This window comes from Kogia breviceps, chromosome 8 (genome assembly GCF_026419965.1).
Source record: "Kogia breviceps isolate mKogBre1 chromosome 8, mKogBre1 haplotype 1, whole genome shotgun sequence".
Lineage (NCBI taxonomy): Eukaryota > Metazoa > Chordata > Mammalia > Artiodactyla > Physeteridae > Kogia > Kogia breviceps.
In genome coordinates this window covers 75,331,686-75,356,866 of record NC_081317.1, presented here as the reverse complement: position 1 = coordinate 75,356,866, position 25,181 = coordinate 75,331,686, and the positions used below count along the sequence as shown (strand labels likewise).

The 25,181-nt window shown below is 37.4% G+C and overlaps 1 protein-coding gene across 1 annotated transcript in view; it reads left to right on the top strand.

Annotated features, from left to right (window-relative positions):
* The window catches only part of ABHD17B (abhydrolase domain containing 17B, depalmitoylase), a 39,107-nt gene extending 16,408 nt beyond the window's left edge, over positions 1-22,699 (top strand). The window contains exons 2-4 of the mRNA XM_059072739.2: positions 13,148-13,617; positions 18,066-18,245; positions 21,162-22,699. Of these exons, the coding sequence (XP_058928722.1) occupies positions 13,151-13,617; positions 18,066-18,245; positions 21,162-21,381 (867 nt within the window). The 5' untranslated portion in view covers positions 13,148-13,150 and the 3' untranslated portion in view covers positions 21,382-22,699. The remainder of the gene's footprint in view (positions 1-13,147; positions 13,618-18,065; positions 18,246-21,161) is intronic.
* The last annotated feature ends 2,482 nt before the right edge of the window (positions 22,700-25,181 follow it).

Here is a 25,181-nt window from a genome sequence, read left to right as displayed (position 1 = left end):
CATTTTGGATACATTTTAAGAAATAGAAATTTGACAATATTAAAGCAAAGACTTCTGAAATCCTTGCATACTTGAAGGCCACTGAAATATATCACTTTCTTCCATGTAACAAGTAAAATTTGCCTGTTTTCAACAGTGACTTCATATTCTTCAGAAAAGAACATCAAAGCTGTGAATTTATAAATGCCAGTCCAGGTTTTACTTACTTTTTTGCCACCTGGTGGCCAAGACAACTTCCTTCCTCTTGCCCCAGGTACATAGTCTCACATTCTGAACCCCCAAACAAACCTTTTTTTTTTTTTTCATGTAGTCTTAGATTTTTAAATTTTATTTGGTTTGGCTTTGGTTTGTTCTTGTGTATGACATTGGAAGGTCTTTCATCCTTGTTCTTTCTCCACTGGACTCATACTCTCTCCACGTTCACACCATAGCGAAACATTTCATTCCCAATACTAATCTTAACTCAGTGATTAAAAGCATGGACTCTGGACTTCCCTGGTGGCACAGTGATTCAGAGTCCTCCTGCCGATGCAGGGGACACGGGTTCATGCCCCGGTCCGTGAAGATCCCACGTGCTGTGGAGCGGCTGGGACCGTGAGCCATGGCCGCTGAGCCTGCGCGTCTGGATCCTGTGCTCCGCAACGGGGAAGAGGCCACAACAGTGAAGAGGCCCGCGTGTCCGGTGTTGGTGGGGGGAAGCATGGACTCTGGGTCAAACTGCGAAGTATCGATGCTGGCTTCACTACAGTTATCTGGGGGAAACTAAACTTCTCGGTTTTCTCATCTATAAATTGGGCTGGTGGGAAGGATAATGGCATCTCTTTCATAGGGTTGTTATAAGGATTATTTATGAAGTTTTTTATTTTATTTTTTTACAAGATCTAGCTATATAAGTATTTTGATAAATAAACAGCTTGGCTTTTGTAACCTAGCAAAATATCATATCTGCAGATTTAGATTTCTGAATGTCAAAAGTGATACTAATGTTTGATTTATTTTGTTTTACAAACTAGCTCAGCTATCATTGGCTTTTGAGTGACTTCTGTGTGGCAGCCATTGCTAGAAGTAGGTATACTTGAATGTTGAGTATATGCAATGAGAAGAGTATGTGTGAGATACGGTTCAAAACAATAAGGACAGGGCTTCCCTGGTGGTGCAGTGGTTGAGAGTCCGCCTGCCGATGTAGGGGACACGGGTTCGTGCTCCGGTCCTGGAGGATCCCACATGCCACGGAGCGGCTGGACCCGTGAGCTATGGCCACTGAGCCTGCGCGTCCGGAGCCTTTGCTCCGCAATAGGGGAGGCCACAACAGTGAGAGGTCCGCGTACCACAAAAAAACAAAACAACAAAAAAAACAAAAACAATAAGGACAGAAATGTCCTTGTGGTTAGTAAAGACTGACTCAAGTAAAGTACCCTATCCCCAGTCTTTATTTTCATAGTTATAGGAGTTCTAAGACTTCAGCCAGTCAGTCCTATTCAGACTAGAAGTCTTCTGGGTCAGCATGCTTACACAAATATAAAGGATACTCAATTTAATTCTTTGTTCATAAATATGAACAGTCAGTGAAGAAGCAATCTACCAGCATGAAAATCAAAGATGAACAAACAGAAGGAACAAACATCTGAAAAACACAGATGGACAGAACAACAACAAAAATTTGGCTCACTTAGTATTCTAAGAGATTTCAGAGGATATTGCACCCATAAACCAAAAAGTTGGGGGGGGTTTGTTTTGGGGGGTTTTTTTTGGCTGTGTTGGGTCTTCGTTGCTGTGCGCGGGCTTTCTCTAGTTGCAGCGAGCAGCAGCTACTCTTCACTGTGGTGCGCGGGCTTCCCATTGCAGTGGCTTCTCTTGTTGCGGAGCACAGGCTCTAGGCGGGCGGGCTTCAGTAGATGAGGCTCATGGGCTCAATAGTTGTGGCTCTTGGGCTCTAGAGCGCAGGCTCAGTAGTTGTGGTGCACGGGCTTAGTTGCTCCGTGGCATGTGGGATCTTCCTGGACCAGAGCTTGAACCTGTGTCACCTACATTGACAGGCAGATTCTAACCACTGCACCACCAGGGAAGCGCAACCAAAAAGTTTTAATGTTAAAATTGATTTTATACTCTAGAATACCAAAGTAGTGATCTGTGAGATAAACCAGAAGAAATTACCTAGGAAATAGAGCTGAAAGAGAAAGGAAAAGGAAAGAAAAGTTTGTAAGTATAATAGTCCTAGGATTCCTAAATAGGAATTCCTGGTAGAAAGAGAAGGAGGTGGAGAGGGAATTAAAAAACAAGAAAAATTCTTTGAGCTAAAGAAAGTCTTGGGGCTTTAGATCCAAATGACTTGTTAAATACACAACAGAATGAATGAAAACACACATTTAGATATAGTCTTATAAAATTTCAGAGCTCAGGATGAAGGAAAATCTCATAGATTTTTTGTGTGTGTGGAAGAGAGATGGGAATTACTTTAAAAAACAAAAATCAGATTGGTATTAGGAATCAACATTGGATGCTAGAAGGTGTGGGCCAATGATTTAAACTGGGGTGGAAATTTCTATAAAAACTTGTAATTCTAAAGCATGCCTAGTTTGCCATTTGTGAAATCTAAGTAAGAACTTTGTTTTAAAATAAATATTTTTGGCCGCGTTGGGTCTTGGTTGCTGCGTGCGGGCTTTCTCTAGTTGAGGCAAGCGGGAGCTACTCTTCATGGAGGTGCACAGGCTTCTCATTGCGGTGGCTTCTCTCGTTGCCGAGCATGAGCTCTAGTCATGCAGCCCTCAGTAGTTGTGGCTCACGGGCTTCAGAGCATAGGCTCAGTAGTTGCGCGCTGAGGCATGTGGGATCTTAACCACTGCGCCACTAGGGAAGTCCCGAAGTAAGAACTTTTTAAAATTATACATTAAAATGTGCTTTATTTACCCCAGGCCCTTGTGAGGGAGGGAGGGCAAATGCTTGGAGATGTATTCTAGCAAAGCCAAACAAAAAATAATCCCACAGAAGAATTAAAACATGAGATTATGAAACAACAGAAGGATGATGAAAAGAAATCCTAGCTAGACAGAACCCTGGGCTGTGAACTGTCCCAGAACTTAATTGTTTCAGTTTAAAATAACTCACTGGGGACTAAGAACATCTTCAGAAACAGCACAAATTCTGTTGCACAAATTCGAAGAATAAGAAGTTGGAATATGTTAAATGTGATAAAAGCTTATCAATTTTCTGAAAATTAAAAAAAAGGCAGCAGCTCTAGGAAAATTAAAGGCTCTTCAGAAAGTCCAAATATGAAACAAACTGAAATGTGCCTTATTTTTGAGCAGTTATCAGTTATAAACACTTTCACGCTTGGAATTCAGTGACATAAAATATCCCACTACTTGGATGGCAGTGGATAACATTGTAAATACTCCCAATGTTGTGTTAGTTTCTGCCGAACAACAAAGTTAATCAACGATATATGCACACACATATCCCCATATCTTCTCCCTCTTGCATCTCCCTCCCACCCTCCCTATCCCACCCCTCTAAGGTGGTCACAAAGCACCGAGCTGATCTCTCCGTGCTATGCAGCAGCTTCCCACCAGCCATCCATTTTACATTTGGTAGCGTATGTATATCAGTGCTACTCTCTCACTAGTCCTAGCCTCCCCTTCCCCACTGTGTCCTCAAGTCCATTCTCAACATCTGCTAGATAACAGTATTATATTGCTACTTCTTACATGTTGACATCCCACTTACAGAAGGCCCCCTAGTGTAACACACATCCTTAGCATTCCCACAACTTCCCCATGTAACCTCTGCCATATAAGTATCATTCGATCTTTCTTTCAGATTAGTCTGATTCCTCAGAGAAGATTCTTCCAATGTAAACCTCTGGTCTTCTGAGTTGGGAAGAGTATCTAGGGAACTGAATTCTTAAATTGACTTTTAACCAGTACTTGTTTTAGCCTGGCAGGAAGACTGACTTTTTATTTTTTAACCTCTTGTGTTTTGACTTTTTAAAAACTATGTCTTGTAATACTTTTATAATTACAATGTTACTTTTTAGTATTTTAGTAATTTTAATTATGCAGCCTGTTCAATAATTATTTAAATATAGTAGTAGTGTAATCACCATTTACATTTCTGTCTTTTGACTCTGAGTCCAGGATATTTTACAGCAATTCAATTGCCTGAGAACAGAAACTTTGCCGTTGCTAAGTAGTTTCTTACATTATTGGAACAGCCTATTTTATTTACTACTTGGTAAGGAATGGCTGATTGGGTACTTGTTCATTGTTGATGGTAAATGGTTTTATAATCTCTTTTATAACTCTTAGGAATTCAAATTGGGATACCAGTAATATAAGCCCTCTTTTTGAAGAAGATTGTGTTCATCATTTATAATCATCAAATAGTCCTTAAATTTTCTATAACTTATGACTACTTTAATTATATTGTGCTATAGATGGGTATTTTAAGGTGTGTAATGTGTTTTCACCTGGAAAATATCCCAGAAACAGATTTTACTTATTATAAATGTGGAGAAAATAATATATATTTATGGAATATCTTCACCAACGTACGTTGACAGCTTTTCTGTGAACTTTGAGGATAAGCATGTTTTGGAAAGTTTTTCAATAGAAGTGCCAGAAACTGATGCTTATGGGTAGGGAAATGTGTTCCTGTTCATGTTTTAGCTTATGCTTAGCAACGTGTATAGGTGTGACTTTGAAATTGCACTGTCCAGTCGCCAAGAGTTTTATGGGAATCTGTGACATTAACAGATGCAAAAGTCAACAACCTGTCCTACTTAATCAGGAAACCTTGATTCACTTTGTTCAGGCATTGCTTAAGTGGATCATCAGGATTTTAAGTGTTTAGAATACTGTATGGACTGTGTTCAGAAATTAGTTAACTAATAATCACAAATGTTCTTATAGTTTCTTATGGTTTACTTGCAACTCCAGCATACAAGGAACATTTCAAGAATATTGAATTCCTTTGACACATTAAAACCATGCATTAAAATGTATGGATAGTCTAATTTATTTGCATTCCTCATTTTAAATAAAATGGCTTTTACATTAAGGTTGGGTTTGATGTAATATTTTTTCAAGATAGTAATCTTCTAAAACAGTATTGTATAGGTAATCTCATTTAGCTCTGGGTGGTTACATTGTTCAACAGGACCTATAAAAATAGGTTATATGGGCTCCCCTGGTGGCGCAGTGGTTGAGAGTCCACCTGCTGATGCAGGGGATACGGGTTCGTGCCCCGGTCCAGGAAGATCCCACATGCCGCGGAGCGGCTGGGCCCGTGAGCCATGGCTGCTGAGCCTGCGCGTCCGGAGCCTGTGCTCCGCAACGGGAGCGGCCACAACAGTGAGAGGCCCGTGTACCGCAAAAATAGGTTATATGTACTATGATGGAAAGACTGGAGAGGAAGGAGCTCCAACATTTAAAGCTAGTATGGATACGAAGCATGTAAGTTTTGGTTCTGCATTGCCTGGGTTTAAAAGCTTTTACTTCAGCACTGCCTGATAGGACTTTCTGCAGTGATGGAAATGCTCCTTCTGCACTGTGCAATTTGGTAGCCACTAGTCAACATATGGCTAGTGTGGCTGAGGAACTGAATATTTAATTTTAATTACTTTAAGTAGCCATATGTGGTTAGTGCCTCCTGTATTTAGTGCAGTAAGAATTAAGAAACTAGGGGAAAACATAAGTACTGTAGAAATGGCTACATTGACCTGTGTAGGAGTGCTGAGCCAAATTCGTTTGCTTGGCCTAGAATATAGGCTCTTCAGCCTTAATTTCCATCTTCTATAATCTTGTCATAAATCCAGTTTCCTCACTTCTGATTCTTACTGTTTAACTTTCTTTTTTACTGAAGAAAAAATAAATAAATAAATTCATATTAACACTAGGATTGGGACTATTTTGTTACCTCTGGTAAACCTCAACTTTATTTATGGGTCTAACCCCAACTTTTCTCACCAGTGGGAAAGGAAACTTATTTTGACATACCCATTATGTTTTGCCTATTTGAGAAACTTCTCTAAATTTTTTAAAACTCGCAATTATTAAGGCATCTGTTCAAGTTACCAACAAAAACCATGTTTCATAGGTGTTTTCAAGTGATACATTGGCCCAGTTACTAAGTATCTCTAGAATCTTATTAGTATTTAAAAATTATAACTATCTTTAAAAGTAACTGACATGACTCTTTAAAAGAAAATAATTTTGCCAAATTTCCCCTTCCAATTTGAAATACAAAAAATACAGTGCTTTTTAAAAAAACTTTTCCTAAGTTTTTAAGAGTTTCCATTCCCATGTAACACAACCCAGGCGTTCTGTCTTGCAAGTTTTCCTAGCAAAATCGCCCAATCAAGTCCTTTGATCTCACAGACAGTGGAGTACTTCTGCTGCTGATTCTTACAATGATCTAAAAGAAATAAATACAACCTACCCCAAAGAGATAAGGGCTACATAAGCTGTATTTCTACATAAGACATATACAAATAAGAAAATGTGTTAAAACAACATGTACTAAACACCTAGTTTCTAAGAAACATTTAGCAGAAATTTTGATCATTATAAGTATTTTGGATACTCTGTCTTGAGTGAAAAATAAGGCTGGTGCCAAACTTCTTTAATGGTGATTATTCAGCTTCTCTGTCTACATTAAACTCTGTAATATATATAGCTCTCTAAAAACAGTAACACATGTGGTTTCACTTGTTGCTGTACTTTGGTAAATGCTACTACAGATTACATGCTGGATCTTAGGGTGGCAGTACCTAACTCCCTTGGTGCCCTCCAAGGATACTGAAGTGAGCTTAATTTGATTTAGATACACCCCTAGGCTACTGAGCTGTATGTGATTGACCCCCTTTATATATTAGTATTATGGTGATTTCCTTTGGATTAGTCAACTGGAATGTGTTGGGCTCATGGCCCCCTTGTACAGAACTAACCTAAAATCTGATTTTTTTTTCCTGCTTTTTCATAGTTGAGTATCTTCTGTGCCATTGCTTCAAACTTCATTCTGATCTTTGCTAGCTCTTGCTCTTAATAACCAAACATCTACCTCGTTTATCCATTTCTGGTGTTAGGCAGGCTTTGCTATAAATCTATTTTTATTTTTTCTGGTTTCTTCTGTCAGTTTAAAAAATATGAAGCTTTAATTTTTATAACCAAAGATAAGCATCAAAAATGAGTTGTTTTTACAGTAGCAGACAGACCAGTCTTGACATTTTGTGCAGTCTTCCCCTTTTTAGTTATTTTTTGTCTTTGAATGCTCAGAGATTTGTTTATCATAAAAAATTAATCTCTGGGAAGTGTTGCTGTTATTCTGAATCACTGGGACTTCCTGAAGCCTGATTGCTAAATAGATAGATGTATAACTGACTGAGAGTAGAAATTTCAGATTCTCTAGGTAACAAATTCTGACATTCTACAAAACAGAATATGCAATATTACTTCCCCAGATTTCCATGCATGAAGCCAAATTCAAAGAAATTCATCTTGGACTTTAGAATGTAGTTCTTAACATCAAATCTAGTATATCAAAATTTAAGCAGTTTATCATCTACTGACTACACTCTAAATTGGATAAGACTTTAAATCAGCTCAGATACTATTTAGAGTGAAATTGTCAAAATACCACACAAAATGAAGAAAAGTTATAAGTATTGATACTTTTAAAGTGTTTTCTCTAAAACCTTTTTTAAAAGACTATTGAGTACTAGTACTGTTCATTATGACAAAATCTTGAACCCTAAAAGAATCAATTGTCCTTTGTAGATAGTAGTAATGTAAGTCAATCTGCATTACCAAGAAACAATTGCAAAAGAGATGAAAGGGAGATTTTTTTTTCAGTAAATGTTATTACATCAGGAATTGACAGAAGTCGTTTCAGTAATTTCTTGTCAGAAGAGAGGAAGGAGGGGCTTCTCTGGTGGTGCAGTGGTTGAGAATCCACCTGCCAACACAGGGGACATGGGTACGATCCCTGGTCCGGGAAGATCCCGCATGCTGCAGAGCAACTAAACCCGTGCGCCACAACTACTGAGCCTGCGCTCTCGAGCCCGTGAGCCACAGCTACTGAGCCTGCATACCGCAACTACTGAAGCCCATGCACCTTAGGCCTGCGCTCCGCAACAAGAGAAGCCATTGCAATGAGAAGCCAGTGCGCTGCAACGAAGAGTAGCCCCCGCTCACCACAACTAGAGAAAGCCCATGCACAGCAATGAAGACCCAACTCAGCCAAAAATAAATAAATTTATTTAAAAAAAAAAAATGAAGAAGAAGAGGGGAAGGAGATTATAGTATGTCATTTTATTTAAGGACATTCTTTAACAGTAGTCTTCATAACACACTGAATGATTTCAGTAACTAGCAATGTTTTTCCTGCCTGAACCCTCCCTCATTCAGGTTCATACATTTTTATTTGATTGCTTCTATTCTGCCCCCATACAAGAAACCTAAGTAATTGTCACAAAATATGTTGGATTTCTTTCTTAACATGTGATTTGTGAACTTTTTTCCTTCTTTTGTGGGGGCTGAGGTGCAGAGGGTTGAGTTAATCTTAATGATTTACTAACTCATTCATCTAAAAAATAATTAGAAACCCCATTATGTGTCAGATACTCTGCATGGAACTAGAGGTCCAGAATGACCTCTTTTTCTGTTACATTTTGTTCTCTATTTTGTTGATATCTACCATTAATTTCTTATTTCTTTGTGTTTACACTCCTTCTTGAGTTTTAACATGTTGATAAATACTCAAGGCTAGACATTTGTAATGAAAACTATAACTACTCTTCAGGTGTATCAAAGTATCATTTTTATGGTGGTTATGTCTGACTTATTAAGAGTCATAATGGGAATTCCCTGGCGACCCAGTGATTAGGACTCCATGCTTCCACTGCAAGGGGCATGGGTACATTCCCTGGTCAGAGAACTAAGATCTCCTGTGCCGCCTGGTGCAGCCAAAGTAAATAAATAAGAGTCATATTCATGCTTTTCTTCTGTGTCTTAAGCTTATCAATATTAATATTCCGAACAATTAAGTGACCAGTGCCCTGGAACATTTTTACTTCTTAAATACTCCCTAACTCTTACTCCATCCCCTCTACATTGGTATTCTCCAAAGTTTTGATTCTGGGTTATTAGGGATATACTTTGCTGCTTCCCCCCCCCCCATTGCTTACTTACCAAAAAATACATTATATTAGCTATTCTTTATTTGTCATATCTCAGACTTCTCTTGCATTTCTTTTCCTCCTTGCTGGAGTTTTTCAAAGAGGGTCCTGACTTAGTAAACCTTCTGAGTTTTTGTGTGCCTGCAGATATCCTTATTTTATCCTCATATTAAATTGGTATTTTATCTGTGTGAAATTCTAGCTTCAAAGCTTTTTCCTTACTTTAAACTTATCCCTTCAGTGTCTTCTGGTTTCTAGTGTTGCTATTCAAAAGTTAGATGTTCATCTGATTCTTGTTCCTTTGTAAGTAAGTAATCTGTTCTTCCCTTTTGGAAACTTTCAGATTTTTGCTTCTGGCAGTTTTAATATTTACTGTAATTTGTCTAGCTGTGAAAGTTTTCTTAAATACCTATTTGGCATTCTGAGTTACTTCAATCTGAATTTTCTCTCTTTAATTCTGAAAAATTATTAGATTGTCTTTACTTTCTCCTCTTTTTTTGGAGGGGACTCCTATAGTATTGATATTGGTATTTCTACTGAAATCCTCCTTAAATTTCTTTTATATTTTCCATCTCTTCATCCCCCTGAAAAATTCCATACCTGGGAATTCTTCAACCTGATTTTCCAGCTCACTAATGTGTTCTTCAACTGTTACCAATACTTATACCAAACCCATCAGTTTAATTCTTTATTTCAGATACTGATTTTTTTATACCAGGGATTCCAGTTGAATTTTTCTTTCTGACAATTTTTTCTGCTTCATCTTTAAGTTTTCTCTCTCTCTCACTCCCTCCTCTCTCTCTCTCTCTCTCTCTCTCTCTCTCTCTCTCTCTCTCTCTCTCTCTCTCTTTTTAAATAGGTTTATTATAACTTATTTTAAATCCTTGTTTTGTCTGGTCCAAAAAATCAGCTACAAATTATTCAATTTGTTGTATGACTTTTGTGTACTCTCATAACTGTTGTTTTCCATCTTTGATTACTCACTGCCTTGTCTCCTCAAGATTTTGTTGTCAAGAAATAACTAGTGGGCTTCCCTGGTGGCTCACTGGTTGAGAATCCGCCTGCCGATGCAGGGGACATGGGTTTGTGCCCTGGTCCAGGAAGATCCCACATGCTGCGGAGCAGCTGGGCCTGTGAGCCATGGCCGCTGAGCCTGCGTGTCTGGAGCCTGTGCTCCACGACGGGAGAGGCCACAACAGTGAAAGGCCCGAATACCGCAAAAAAAAAAAAAAAAAGAAAAAAGAAATAACTAGTAAATAATATGTTTATATTCAGGTGAGTTATATGAAACAAATTGGATTTAAATTATCTAAATTTAACAAGATATTTCAGTGATTTATCAAGAATAAGATATTCTCCCTCAGTAATTTGCCCAGCTCTGCTCTGATCATACTAAAACTTAGGTTTATTTGTTTTATTTATATCTTCTATTGTGAAAAATTTCACATTTATAGAAAAGGAGAGAATAACTTTTTTAAGCAAGTCTATGTTACTGCCCTATATCAGACCTATCATTAGGAAAGCGATAATTTCCAAGTTTATGTTATTAAGTGGATACCAGTTGTCTGGGTTTGAGGCAGTGGAGGTGGGAATAATTTCTTCTGCCACCATTAAGAAGGTCAGATTGTTTTTCATTTGACTTTACCCTGGCATTGCAGCATTTTCCTCATGTAATTTTTTCCTTTGGTGTTCATCTTCAGAATCATCTCTGCAGCATTATATATGTTCGGTCAGCCAGTTATTTCAAAATTACTGTAGTACATAAAAGTCTTCACGTTCAGGTGGTAAATTACAGGAACATAGTATAGCTATATACAGTTTACTTATTCAAGCTTTTAATATGCTCTTGAGGGTAAGCAGTTGATGGAGTGGAGTGTAAGGTAATTGGGGGTAAGAAATGACCATAGGCAGATTAATAAACGGATAGCACTGATACATTGTACCTTCTACCTCATCTTTTTCCAGGTTATCTTCTTCTTTGTTTTTAGGGTTTTTTGTGTGTTTGTTTTTGTTTGGGGGATCATCTCCTTCTTTGGAACTGACCCTTTGAACTCGCTTCTCTGCCATCTTCACCAGATCCTTTATCCTCCTGACCAGGATAATAGATTTGTAGCCAAATTCTGTGGTAGACTTTGCTAATTTATCACACATTCTTTGCCTGCTAAGCCCTGGGCATGCTCTCAGAATCCTCCTCAGTACAACATGTCATGGAGCCAATTAGAGTTAGCACTAAGGATGACACCTAGTTGTCATTTCTGTTCTATCTGACTCTTGTTCCAACCAGAGTAAGACATTAACTTATTCAGGCTATATTCATTTTGAAGGCCGAAAGTGAATAAAAATAGAATAACAAGTAAAGGTGCTTCCCATTAACCAAGAGACATTTTTCTGCCTTTCCCTTACTCATCTTTTAAAGCCTTTCATGTCACTCCTACTCTTCTCTCTCTGTGCTGTTTCTGCTTCTTCTTTCTACCTAATTAGTTTACACTGGGAAATTAACACATTTGTATTAAGCAATATAAACTAGATTTTGAAGCAGTAATTAATGAAAAAGACATTCCTTTCTTTCCATATGTACTCAACACTTTAGTCACTCTTGGGAGGTGATAGTTTCTCATTTTTTGGTATGATAAAGTACTATTTTTTTCCTATCCTTTTATTTAGATTTTTTTGGAGAAAATTAGGTGCCACCAAACCTCTGGAAGGTGTTTGTTTTGAATGCCTTCTTCCTGGAACTAAGCAATGGTCTACTGCTAAAAAGAGATAGGAATTTGAGAAAGGATAATTAGAAGGAAATGCTGGTAGGGCAAACAAGTAGTACTTTATTTTGTTTCTGAGTTAATATGAGCTGTGGATACTTTTAAAATATTGATGAAAAAGGCATAGGAGAAAGTGGACCATTTCTGAGTGTGTCAGCTCTACTGGCCATTACTATGTTGAATGCCTTAACGATACCATTATATTTGTTCTTCACAACCACTCTGTTTATTGTAGGCATTGGCCTCATTTACTTAAGAAGACAGTGAGGTTCAAAAAGGTAAATAATTTGCCCAAGGGAACACGGCTAGTAAGTGCTACCACAACTCTCTCTGACTTCAAACCTTATGCTCATTTCCATCTAACCATTTAGGAAATTTTCCTTGAGCAGATCTTTTTTCCATAATAATGCCTTCTTAATTTGGGCAATAATTTCATACGTACATATATTCATATATACATTTTAATGTTTTACACGTTATTTATTTAAGCCATTAGCACCATGGCTAACATAATAGGCTTCTGAGACAAATATGGCTAAAATAATAAGCTTCTGAGACAAATAGTGTTTTGAGCCCTGGAAGCAGTGTAGCCCAGTGATGTAGGACAATGACTGAGCCTGTTGTCAAATCCTGGCTCCCTCACTTCCTCACCTTGTTCAGGTTTCTTTTCTCAGACTACCATACAGGGTTGCTTAGAGGATTAAACATACTAATATGCATAGAACCCTTAGCACAATGCCTGACAAATAGTAAGTGCTATTATTATATATTTACTATATTACGTTAAATCCCTAGCTTCTCACGAGGTTCTGAGAATTTTCACTGAGTTACACAGAAATTACAAGCTAACTAAAGATATTTCATACCTACTATGTTGTTATTTGTGGAGAAATAACAAATGTATATACCTCTACTCTCTGGTAAGAGTATCATTTTTCATATTTTGGTTAAGTATTATAAAATAACAACTACTATTTGCAACATGTCATATAGTATTTGAGTCTGTTTCCTGGTCAGGAATATTTGCCTCACCTCACGATTTAAAGTGTTTCTAGAAAGATGCCAAAAATCTATTTGGGAAAGCATACTTCATATAATAGTAGTAGACACTGTCCAGTAGTAGAATTTACTGGTGTCTTTGTTTTAACTTTTATTGTATGCAAATGCAGAATGGACATTCAGTGATTAAAACATTGACTATTCTTTTCTTTTTCAGAAGATGAATAATCTTTCATTTAGTGAGCTATGTTGCCTCTTCTGCTGTCCACCTTGTCCAGGGAAAATTGCTTCAAAATTAGCATTTTTGCCACCTGATCCAACTTACACGCTGATGTGTGATGAAAGTGGAAGCCGCTGGACGTTACACCTATCAGAACGAGCAGACTGGCAATATTCTTCTAGAGAAAAAGATGCTATTGAGTGTTTCATGACTAGAACCAGTAAAGGCAACAGAATTGCCTGCATGTTTGTGCGTTGCTCACCCAGTGCCAAATACACTTTACTCTTTTCCCACGGAAATGCTGTTGATCTTGGTCAGATGAGCAGTTTTTACATAGGACTGGGATCACGGATTAATTGTAATATATTCTCATATGATTATTCTGGATATGGTGCAAGTTCTGGGAAACCAACAGAGAAGAACCTCTATGCAGACATAGAAGCTGCTTGGCTTGCTCTTAGGACAAGGTAAATGGTGATGGGGAATTGTTTAACACATTTGTGATGGTTGATAAAATTGTCTTGTATAAGAATAGAATAAAATCTGTTTTTGTAACACATCTTGAAGTACTAAATAAAGATTATATTTACCAGTATAAACCTATGAAGAGTTACACTTGTAGATTGTAATTTTAAATTTTGTATAATAGCATAAAAGAGTTTGACAGCTTGTGTGTGTGTGTGATTTTCCTAAAAATTTAAGCCAGTGAAAAATGTTTGGTTTTAGAAACTTATTGGATTGTGGTATAAAAATGTTTATTCAAAGTTGCAACATTTCAAGGGAATGAGAGAAAACAATGATTTAGCTAATCATTCACTTGATCTGTCATTAACAGAGTAAGAGGCTAGATTGTTAAAATCCTAAGGCAGGGTTTGCATCATTTTATATAATTAATAATTAAAAATTAATAAATAGAAATAACATTAATCTTTTCTAGTCATGAAGATACTTATAAATTTTTCTTGAAAAAGATTGCAATTTTGTATCCTTCAGTGTATTTTCTCATCAGACAGTTAATGTACACTAAACAGAAAGATACCTTAGTACAAATTATTCTTCATTGTACCTTAATAAGCTGCCTGACTTCCAGAGGTTTTTTTGTTTTCTGTTTTTTGGTTTTTTTTGCTGCATTGGGTCTTCATTGCTGCGTGCGGGCTTTCTCTAGTTGCAGTGAGCAGGGGCTACTCTTCGTTGCAGTGCGTGGGCTCTAGGCACGCCGGCTTCAGTAGTTGTGGCATGAGGGCTCAGTAGTTGTGGCTCCCCGGCTCTGGAGAGCAGGCTCGGTAGTTGTGGTGCATGGGCTTAGTTGCTCCGCAGCATGTGGGATCTTCCCGGACCAGGGCTAGAACCCATGTCCCCTGCATTGGCAGGTGGATTCTTAACCACTGCACCACGAGGGAAATCCCTTCAGAGTATTTTAAGACTGAAGCCAGAGTACATAAAGAAAATTTACCATTCCTAATTTAATGTTTACATATTAATGGTTTCAGTTAGTTGGGAAGAACTTACTCAATTTCATTAGTAGATATAACCTTTTTTAGAAAATATCTTTAGAAACATTTACCCCTCCAAGATATATAATAAAACTATGGTCTCATAGCAGAGTTCTTTATAAAAGGGATTCTTAAGTCAATTGAAATGATATGAAAACATATTTCTGACAAGTAAGAAAAAAATAGATGGTAAGTAGTAATTATGGAGTTTAGGGGTGGGAGGGAGGCAGGCACAAAGTGGTAAAAACTTATAAACTTAAAAACTACTGGGGCTTCCCTGGTGGCGCAGTGGTTGAGAATCTGCCTGCCAATGCAGGGGACACAGGTTTGAGCCCTGGTCTGGGAAGATCCCACATGCCGCGGAGCAACTAAGCCCATGAGCCACAACTACTGAGCCTGCATGTCTGAAGCCTGTGCTCCGCAACGAGAGGCTGCAACAGTGAGAGGCCCACGCACCGCGATGAAGAGTAGCCTCCATTCAGCGGAACTAGAGAAAGCCCTCTCACAGAAACAAAGACCCAACACACCCACAAATAAATAAATAAACAAACAAACAACCTTAAATGACCACAGTCAAAACATGCTTCGGTTATACTCATGTGAGTCCCCTCTGGCCTGCAAACAAAACTGAGTTCCCCTTTTCAGATTCAGCCAGTTGAATATAGTATATATATAATAACTGTCAGGAAAATATGATAATTTTTAATAACAGATTTATTGCAATATAATTCACATACTGTAATTAAACTTCAGTGAATTAGTATAGTTTTTAAAGGTGCTAAAAGCAGATAGCCTTCATTATTAGTGCTTCCAGGTAGCACAAAAGTATAAATTTATTCAAGCAAAACATGTTAGTATACAGTTAAGTGTTCTTTCTATGTTTATGTAAAAGAATCCCCTCTTCTAAGTGGTCAGCTTTATTATTTTTTTAAAAATCTTATCAGATATCAATTTACAGGAAACTTTCTAAAGTGATTTCTAGTCTGGGTTAATTAATCTTTTTATATACTTGCCAGTATGAATGAAGAATAGGAGTAGAACAGATAGATTGCTACCTAGTCCCACATACTAGTTTAGCATAGAATTTCAGACTTAAAATTTCTCTTATGTTGAACTCTAAATATCGTTGGAAGAGTTAGTAAGGTTAGGAAGTCTTGGGAAATTTATTTAATTTTTCTGAGCCTGTTTCTTAGTCTGTTTAATGAAGAGGTTGAGTTAAATGATCTCGAAGATTCCTTCCAGTTCTTGAATTCTGTCATCTAATAAAATGTGTGTAATTAGAATTCATGCCTTTCATTTCCTTTACTTCATTAAGGTAAAAAGAGGGCTTAAGTAACCAGGAAGGGAAAAAATAATGAACTTAAATAATTATTATTTGAATAACCTCTCTTAAAGGATAATTGAATATCTATAGTAACCATGTTTCTGAACTTCTGATGGATCAACAGAAAATAAAATATGAATATTCACTATGCAGCCTTTTCCCCCACAGTATTTGAGCTCATTATCTGTGTGCTGTAATAGAAAAGGCACTGGACCTGCAGTCAGGATACCTGGGTTCTAATTACAGGTCTGTCATTAACTTACTCTGACTTTGAACATCTGCTCAGTAAGCAGCCAACCTAGATTAGAAGGTCTCTGAAGTCCTTTCTAACGTGTACTATTCTGAAATTCTGTTATTGCTTTGAGTTCTCTGATAGTAAATTGGCAGCTGCTTCTGCTACTCGGGAGCCTTGCCATTGCTAGCTTTAGCCTAAAACCCATTGTTGCCAGCAGCAGTTCTGCTTCAGCTAAACAGCATCCATGCAGCCCCTAGCGTTATGCTGATGCGATGCTGCAAATGTTCATTTTCCTAATTTCTTCATTCCTATGAAGCTAGGTCTGTTGCAAAGAAAAAAGCTTTTTTTTTTTAAGATTCTGTGTAGAGAATTTATTTATTTATTTATTTATTTATAGATTTTGGCTGCGTTGGGTCTTCGTTGCTGCGCGCGGGCCTTCTCTAGTTGCGGCGAGCGGGGGCTACCCTTAGTTGTGGTGCATGGGCTTCTCATGGTGGTGGCTTCTTGTTGCGGAGCATGGGTTCTAGGCACACGGGCTTCAGTAGTTGTGGCACTTGGGCTCAGTAGTTGTGGCTCGCAGGCTCAGTGGTTGTGGCACATGGGCTTAGTTGCTCTGCAGCATGTGGGATCTTCCAATACCAGGGATCAAACCTGTGTCCCCTGCATTGGCAGGCATATTCTTAAACAGTGCATCACCAGGGAAGTGCAAAAAAAGTTTTTCTGAGTTTAGTTACATTTAGAGTCGGTCTGGAGTAGATGGAACCCAATCTTTGGGACATGGTCTTCTGTAGGACTGATTTGAAGAAACTGTGGAGAGGTATGTCACCACCTGGATAGTCCAAATACTCCTGTGCCTCTGGGAAGAGCCATAGGGAGCGCATAGGGTTTGTCTTGCTCTTTCCTGGTGAATGTTCAGATACTTGGAAAGCTTTATTACATTTTCAGAAGACTAAAAGCTGTTGTGCAAATGGCCCTTAGCATCCAGAAATGACTGCTGTCAGACTGCTGAAGTGGAAAGGCATATTTGATATCACTCTAGCCCTTAATCCCACATTCATTAGCTCCTATAGTACCTCACTTACACTTGCAGTAGTTTATAGTTAGGACAGTTATACTGTAGACAAGTAACAATGCCTGGAACATAGTATATAACCAATATAATTGAGTTAGTGAGTTCATGTATTTAAATCTGAATCATTTTTAAAGGAAGTATTCATAAATCACTGACCCATGTGGCTTTTGGAATTCTCATTCATCTATTGATCTTTCCAATCATTAGTCCCATTTCTATGGGTAAATAAATGCAAATCTCAAGAAAAGTAATTTGCTCTTGGCTAAAACAATACATATATTTTATTCATCATTCCACACTGTAACTATATGTTGCATTTTTGTCACTATGACCAACTTCAGAAAATAAAGTGAACCACTTTTAATGCCTAGAGAAATAAAGAACCTTTGTTACATTGAATGGAAAATAAATACTAAATCTCCATTAAACATCAGTCCATTAAAATATTAGTGACACAATATGTTCCAAATATAGGCAATAATATGCTACATTGAATTGCATAAATGATTTAATAAATTCATTCCTTAAGATTAAAATTTTAAGAGACCTCAGCCATTATTTTTCCAAAAGATAGACTTGAAACAGATGAAATAACTGAATATAGATTTTATTGTGGCATTAAATGTGATGACTAAGAAACTTAAATTTTAAATATAAATTTATTGACATTGTCTCATTCTGTCATTCTTTTTTAAGATTAAGTCCTTAGTAGTGATTGAACACTTCATACCAGTCTGACTCTCCAACTCTTTTTTTTTTTTTTTTTTTTTTTAAACTTCTGAACTTTGTAGATATGGCATTCGCCCTGAAAATGTGATTATATATGGCCAAAGTATAGGGACAGTACCATCAGTGGATCTTGCTGCTCGGTATGAGAGTGCTGCTGTTATTCTTCATTCTCCTTTGACCTCAGGAATGCGAGTCGCTTTTCCTGATACCAAGAAGACCTACTGTTTTGATGCATTCCCAAAGTAAGTATTAATATTCAAATAGTTTAATTCGAAGAAACTTTTGAGGGAATTTTTTTCCATCACTTACGGTATTCATGATACAGTTCACTCAGCCATGAGCTCCTATTTTACATATATTATAGAAATTGTGGAAAAATTAATTTGTGAAGAAAGTGGTGGCAGGTCATCTGTCAGAAGGCTGAAGTGTTTGAGCAGTAGTAACCCAAGTGAAAAGTGCTGAGAGCCTTATACCCCAGATGGTGGCACTAGTATTGGAGATAAGAGAGTGAATTTGAGAAAAAATTGATAGAACTAAATGTCAGACTGTATATAGGATGCTAAACAAAAGAATTTGAATATAATACCCAGGTTTCTGACTTGAGCTGCTAGTGGACGATGGTACCATCCAGTGAGGTGCATAATACTGGAGGAGAGGAACAAGTAGAGGGAAAATGAGACACGTGCATAAAATATGAATGAACGGGGCTTGCCTGGTGGCGCAGTGGTTAAGAATCTGCTAATGTAGGGGACACGGGTTCAAGCCCTGGTCTGGGAAGATCCCACATGCTGTGCAGCAACTAAGCCTGTGTGCCACAACTACTGACCCTGTGCTCTAGAGCCTGCGAACCACAACTGCTGAGCCTGCGTGCCACAGCTACTAAAGCTGTGTGCCTAGAGCCTGTGCTCCACAAGAAAAGCCACTGCAGTGAGAAGCCTGCACACCGCAACAGAGTAGTCCCCACTCGCAGCAACTAGAGAAAAGCCCACGCTCAACAACGAAGACCCAACACAGCCAAAAATAAAATAAATAAAAAAATTTTTTAAATCTTCTGTAAAAAATGAATGAACATGTCTAATTAGTGATATCTGATTTACAAAAGAAGTGAATTGTGAAAATGTTGAGTCTTAAATGAGCCAGAATAATTATTGCCCCCACAAAGTCTGCAAACCTAAGTGTTAGACAAATTTAAAAGAAGGGCTACTTTCCTCATGCTTCTCAACACAGGCTGGTAGTTCCCACTAGCTCTCTTCTTCATTGTTACAAAAAAATTGATTGCCTATTTTTCTCAAAGAAAGGAAAAAGGCAAGAAGTGACAGGCTGGCAAATTTCAGTCTTATTTCCTTTCCCAAATTGGCAGCAATACAAAGATTCTTTGTGAATGATAGATAGGCCAAAGGCCAAGTCACCACTTGATTGTTTATAAGAACAGCAAGGGTCATTTCAAAAACAAATTTTTTCTTCATTAGCCAGTAAGGGGTTACTTCGGTAGGGAAGTGTATGGAAGCATATGATATTATTACCAGAGCAGGCTCTGGGAGGTTTTTGGTTTTTACATTTATTGGGGGTTTGTTTTTGTTTTAGAAAATGGTGGATTGGAAGGTATGTGCATTATACTTTGTAGCTGAATGGTAGGAATGATACGGAGACATTTGGGATAAACTATTGCCAAATTACATCTCTGTTTAGCTCCCTCTTTCATTTCAGCTGCACCAACAGTGCAGCACTAACAGTAAACTGTTTGAAAAAGATCATACGTTTCCTTTTTTGTTTAATTTCTCTACTGTTGAAGAGTTGACAGCAAATAATATACCCAAGCATTTTTTCCTTACCAAATGCTGCCTTGAATTATTTCGTTGATGATTTTCTTCTTTTTCAAGATTCTGTCCTCAGTTTATTTATAATGCCTTGTGCCTCTTTCTCTCAGAAAATTTTTAAAGGATTGTTCTTTGTAAGGTTTCTTCTTTGTATTGTTTGTCTCTTCCAAGTGGCCCTTTTTTACTGTTTATTTTTATCCTTGTCTTACATGTAAAGTGACATCTCCTCTGATGTCCGATAATTCTTACTTGTGTGCTCATATGGAAGACTAAGGAACTTAAGAGCTGGCCTGAAGTGTGGGGAATTAAGACTTGTTGACTCTGTTTCACTATCCAGTGACCTGGCCAAGCCAATTAGTTGGGGATCCCACCCCGATGTCAGTATTATCTTTCCTCTTAAGGCAGATATATAGTCTCCAAAGAAGACTCTTCCTACAACTCTCTTAAAAGGTGGAGGCTTGGCTGCCAGCATTCTGGGAGCCCAGTAGGGAAAATGGGCTCATAGCAGCCAACATGTATATGTTTACTTGCTATTTGGTACCTCTGCCTTAAACTGTGTCCAGCAATCCCCTAATCCACAAACCCTCCAGTTTTAGATGGAGGGCAGTTACCCAGCTGCAAAAGGAAGGGGAAAGAAAAGAACTGGGGTGGCGAGGGGTGTGCAGGACACTATTTCTTAAACAGACTTTGAACAAATTCTGTAGATTTGAATCACCCGCCTTTATCTGCATGTCAGTTCCTAGCCTTCTGGGGTATTCCATGATATAAATTGGATTTGTTCTTCACTTTACCCTTCTATCCTCTTAAAAATTGTGTTTTCTCCTATACTTTTAATCTGTTATCTCACATATTCATCTGCTTTCCAGCTCCAAAATGTTATGTTTTATTATATTCTTCCTATTTTTGTAGTAAATACCCAAAACAAAAAAAATATTTTGCAATCATTTTAGTAGGATATTGCGAGGGAGAAAAAAATGTGAATGCAGAGAGGTATGAAGTTAGCACATAGCTGAAATGGTCCTTGGTTTCTTCCTCTCTTTGCAACCTAAGTTTCTGTGCTAAAATATCAACATTGTAGAAAGGCGAAGTAGGATGACTATAGTTATTGAGTGATTCCCTCAAAACAGAAGTGCATGAAGTTAATGTCCTCAGATAATCTTAAGGTAGGGAGTAATGTAAAGATGACTTTTGAATCTTATTTGAAATCCAAGAGGTATCTGTCTCTTCTGAGTTGATTCAAAGATGGTTCTGATGTTTAAATTATCTAATATAACACAAGAAAATTTGTTTCCTTTTCATACTTAATTTGTTGACTTCTTTCGTCCTTCTCTTTCCCTACAGCATTGACAAAATCTCTAAGATTACCTCTCCAGTATTAATAATTCATGGGACTGAAGATGAAGTCATTGACTTTTCACATGGCCTCGCATTGTTTGAGCGTTGCCAAAGACCTGTGGAGCCTCTGTGGGTTGAAGGGGCAGGTCACAATGATGTGGAACTTTATGGACAGTATCTTGAAAGATTGAAACAGTTTGTGTCACAGGAACTGGTAAATTTGTAAAATATTCTGAAAATTTGCATACTGGGTTTTCTTTCTTGCTGAACTGCACTCTTTGGTAAATAACATAAAACCTGAAGGTTTTGTTTGCAAATCATGTCAGTTGCCTTCATAAATGTACAGGTAATGATTTGTTAACAGACTTAATGAAGGTTTTAATTACCAAACTAGAAACTGGAAATAACAGTATCATGCAGTCAGGCTGTGTAATTTATATTTTTTCTGTGAATTTTTTTTTTAAACATCAAGATGAGTACTGTATGAAATTTTAACTCTATAAGATCAAATGCTATGAAAGTATTGCCAAATGCTTTTGCATATCAGAAACAAATTTATAAATATTTTTAAAACATCTCAATGTACTAAATCTTATCCTGGTATACAAATGTAATATTCTTTCAATAAAAAGCTGTATATCTAAAACAATTAAAGTACTCAGAATAAACTGTATGAAAACATGCAAGTTCACTAAAGATGACCTAAACCCTGTTGTACAGGGATAGAGATTTAAAGGTTATTTTATTGTAAATTACATTGAATTTTCTGTATTCCCTGGTTATCATACATTTTCTCCTTTAAAAAAAATGATGTAAGTCTTAATTTTTGTGCCATTTGTTAATTACCCACTAGTTACCTTGTAAATGATAAGTCACAATAGCACTGAATTTTAACTAGATTTATAAGTTTGGTACTGTGAGGCAACTACTTAAAATTTTCATTTTAGTAGTTTAAAAGGCATTTAGAGCTTCAAGAACAATTTTGTACGCAATGTTGTTTTAAATTTTGACTAAACTTGTAGAAATGCAATACTGTCACTATTAGAAAACCTGAAAGTCCATTAGATATTCTTTAAGACCACAAACAGACTGGCTGTTTGATCCCTTTCACTTTGACTATTTTTAAGAATAGGACCTGTTGTTTTGGATTACTATCTCTGAGAGTTTCATGGATTTACTCCTGGATGCAGGAGATAAGAAAACGTTTAATTCATAACTTTTATATTAACGAATGTAGTGAAAAAAATAAAGCTCACACAAAAACTAAGTTGCCTTTCCTTGAATGAATCCTGCTTGAATAAAACAATGAAAGAAAAATATAAAAATAAAATTAATGGTATGTAGTCTAATTTGTAAATGAATGAATATTGAAATAATACACACTGTGGATATATTTTAAGGCCTTATGTAGTTTTAATTGTTCTGCTTGTTCTGTGGTTATGTCTAAGACTATAGTGTATGATTCTCTTCAAAGTATATCAAGTATTGTGAATGCTTTGGTTCAGATGTGTCAAATTAACAGTAAAACAAAAATATGCCACTCAGCTGTGCTTGTTTTCCTTCTTCCATGCTCCTCACTCCCTACTTACTACAAGGACTAAAAGAAAAAATACCATTCATCTTTATAGTATATAGATCTATAGTTCTCTAAATTTTATTATTCCTTCTTTCTTTTAGAGAGGTTTTTCCTTCTCAAGATTGTCTTAAAGCCTATATGTTTCCTTCTTTGTACAACATATACGCCAGAGTTTAACTGTTTTCTTTAATCACCTGGGAAAATCAAAATATTGATCACAGTGATTCAGTATTCACTCATTCATTCAACAGATACTTATTGAATGTTTAAATCATTCAAAACCCTATGCCAGATAAAGATAGACATCAACCTTGTCCTCACAGCCTTCACAGTATAACTGAGGAGAGTCACCTTATTGCACAAGTATTATTACTGTTTGTATAAGGCTGAAGGAGCTTTGTAGAGTATTATAATAGGTGAAAGGTACTCTTGAGGGAACATGGGAAGAAGGGCAAGGAGTCCCACAAAGATGTGGTATTTGAACTGAGCTTTGAAGGATGACTAAGAAAAGACTGGGCCTGGGTGGCCCAAGGGAAACATTCCTGGCTGAGGGGAACAGTATGTGGAAGCCTAGAGGATGGATGGTGCATTTGAAATTAAGAACACTGGTCAGAGGTCAAGGGGAAATGATGTCAGAGGGATGAGGCTGGCAGCTGGCGAGCTAGTTAGGGGCCCAATCACACATGATATCATTATCATTATTCTAGAAGTAGTAGAAAACCATTGAAAAAAGTATGAAACTACACTTGTCAAGAGCTTATAGATGAAAAATATCTGGGGACTTCCCTCGTGGTGCAGGGGTTAAGAATCCACCTGCAGTGCAGGGTACACGGGTTCTATCTCTGGTCCGGGAAGATCCCACATGCCGTGGAGCAACTAAGCCCATGAGCCACAACTACTGAAGCCTGTGCACCTAGAGCCCGTTCTCTGCAACAAGCGAAGCCACCGCAATGAGAAGCCCACCCACCACAAGGAAGAGTAGCCCCCGCTTGCTGCAACTAGAGAAAAACTGCATGCAGCAATGAAGACTGAACACAGCCAAAAATAATTTTTTTAAAAAAAACTATGGAGCAAAAACATAATTTAAGAAAAAGAAGAAAAATATCTAGAGATTTTAACTTGCTGGAAATAACATTTGAGCCAATTGTTTACAACCTGAAGTAAGATGATGGTGATGAAAAATTGATCATGGGGAAATAAACCTCATATACAAAGTGCTGGTCAGACCACATCTGCAATACTAATTTCAGGATGCAGTGAAAGGATATTCACAAATTAGAGCAAATCCTGGGGTGTTTTACCAAGTTGGGAAGAATACCATAAACAAACCCAAAGAATAACTGAAGGATTATTATCACTAAGGAATGATAGCTGTCTTCACATATTTGACAGGTATGTACAATTTACTCTTTGACTCGGTGGAACTAGGTGAAAGTTGCAAAATGGCAGATTAGAGCTCAGTGTAAGAGAATTTATGGCTCTTTGTCCATCAAGGAAAGGGATCACCTCTGAAGGATAAATGAGTATGTTAACCACTGGAGCAGAAGCTGAATGACATCTGACACAGTGCTACAGAAGAAATTTCAGATTTAACTGAGAAATTGAACTACATGGACCGTCTTTAAAGTGCCTTTCAGATTTTATATTCCATTTAGAGTTCTACCTAATCAAAGGATTGCCTGCTCTGTGGCATCTAGGAGAAGGACAGTATGATGTAGAATTGGCAATCAGATCTGGGCACTCTTCTCAACTGACAGTAATTAGATCTGTGACCTTGGCAAGTCACTTCTTTGGACCACAACCACAACTTCCTACTAGAAATGAAAAGATGGAACTGATTAATCCCTTACATTTTTAATGTAATGTGAAAATCAGCCCCACTCATATGTAATGACATATCAATTTTTAACCTTCCTTGAATAGAGTAACCCCAACAGCATATTTCAATATGTGGCTTTTGTGCATACCATCACTGTGCAATTTGAATAGTAATGTTAATCCTGGGATAAGGGTCAACAGTGTACATAACTCCTACAATATCTTACAAGTACAAAAAGCAGAATAAGAACTTAAATAAATTGATTTATCATCTTCACACTTTCCCCAGACTTCTGACTTACTAAAAATCACCAGTTCTATATTCCAGCTAAGAATATATATTCCACAGTAGTTTTTTTCTTGGTGATTTCTATAAATATATAGGTTTTGCTCACTTTAAGAAAGGTTAATAAATGAAAATGAATTTTTAATTGTAAACTGAGTTCAATTGTCATGTAAATAGGATGTTCTTGGTGCAAGCAGACATTCTATATGGCAAAAGCAACTTCAAGAACAGGTGTTATGGGAAGCCAGATAAACTCTTAAATCTTGGGCTTCCCTGGTGGCGCAGTGGTTGGGAGTCCGCCTGCCGATGCAGGGGACACGGGTTCGTGCCCCGGTCTGGGAGGATC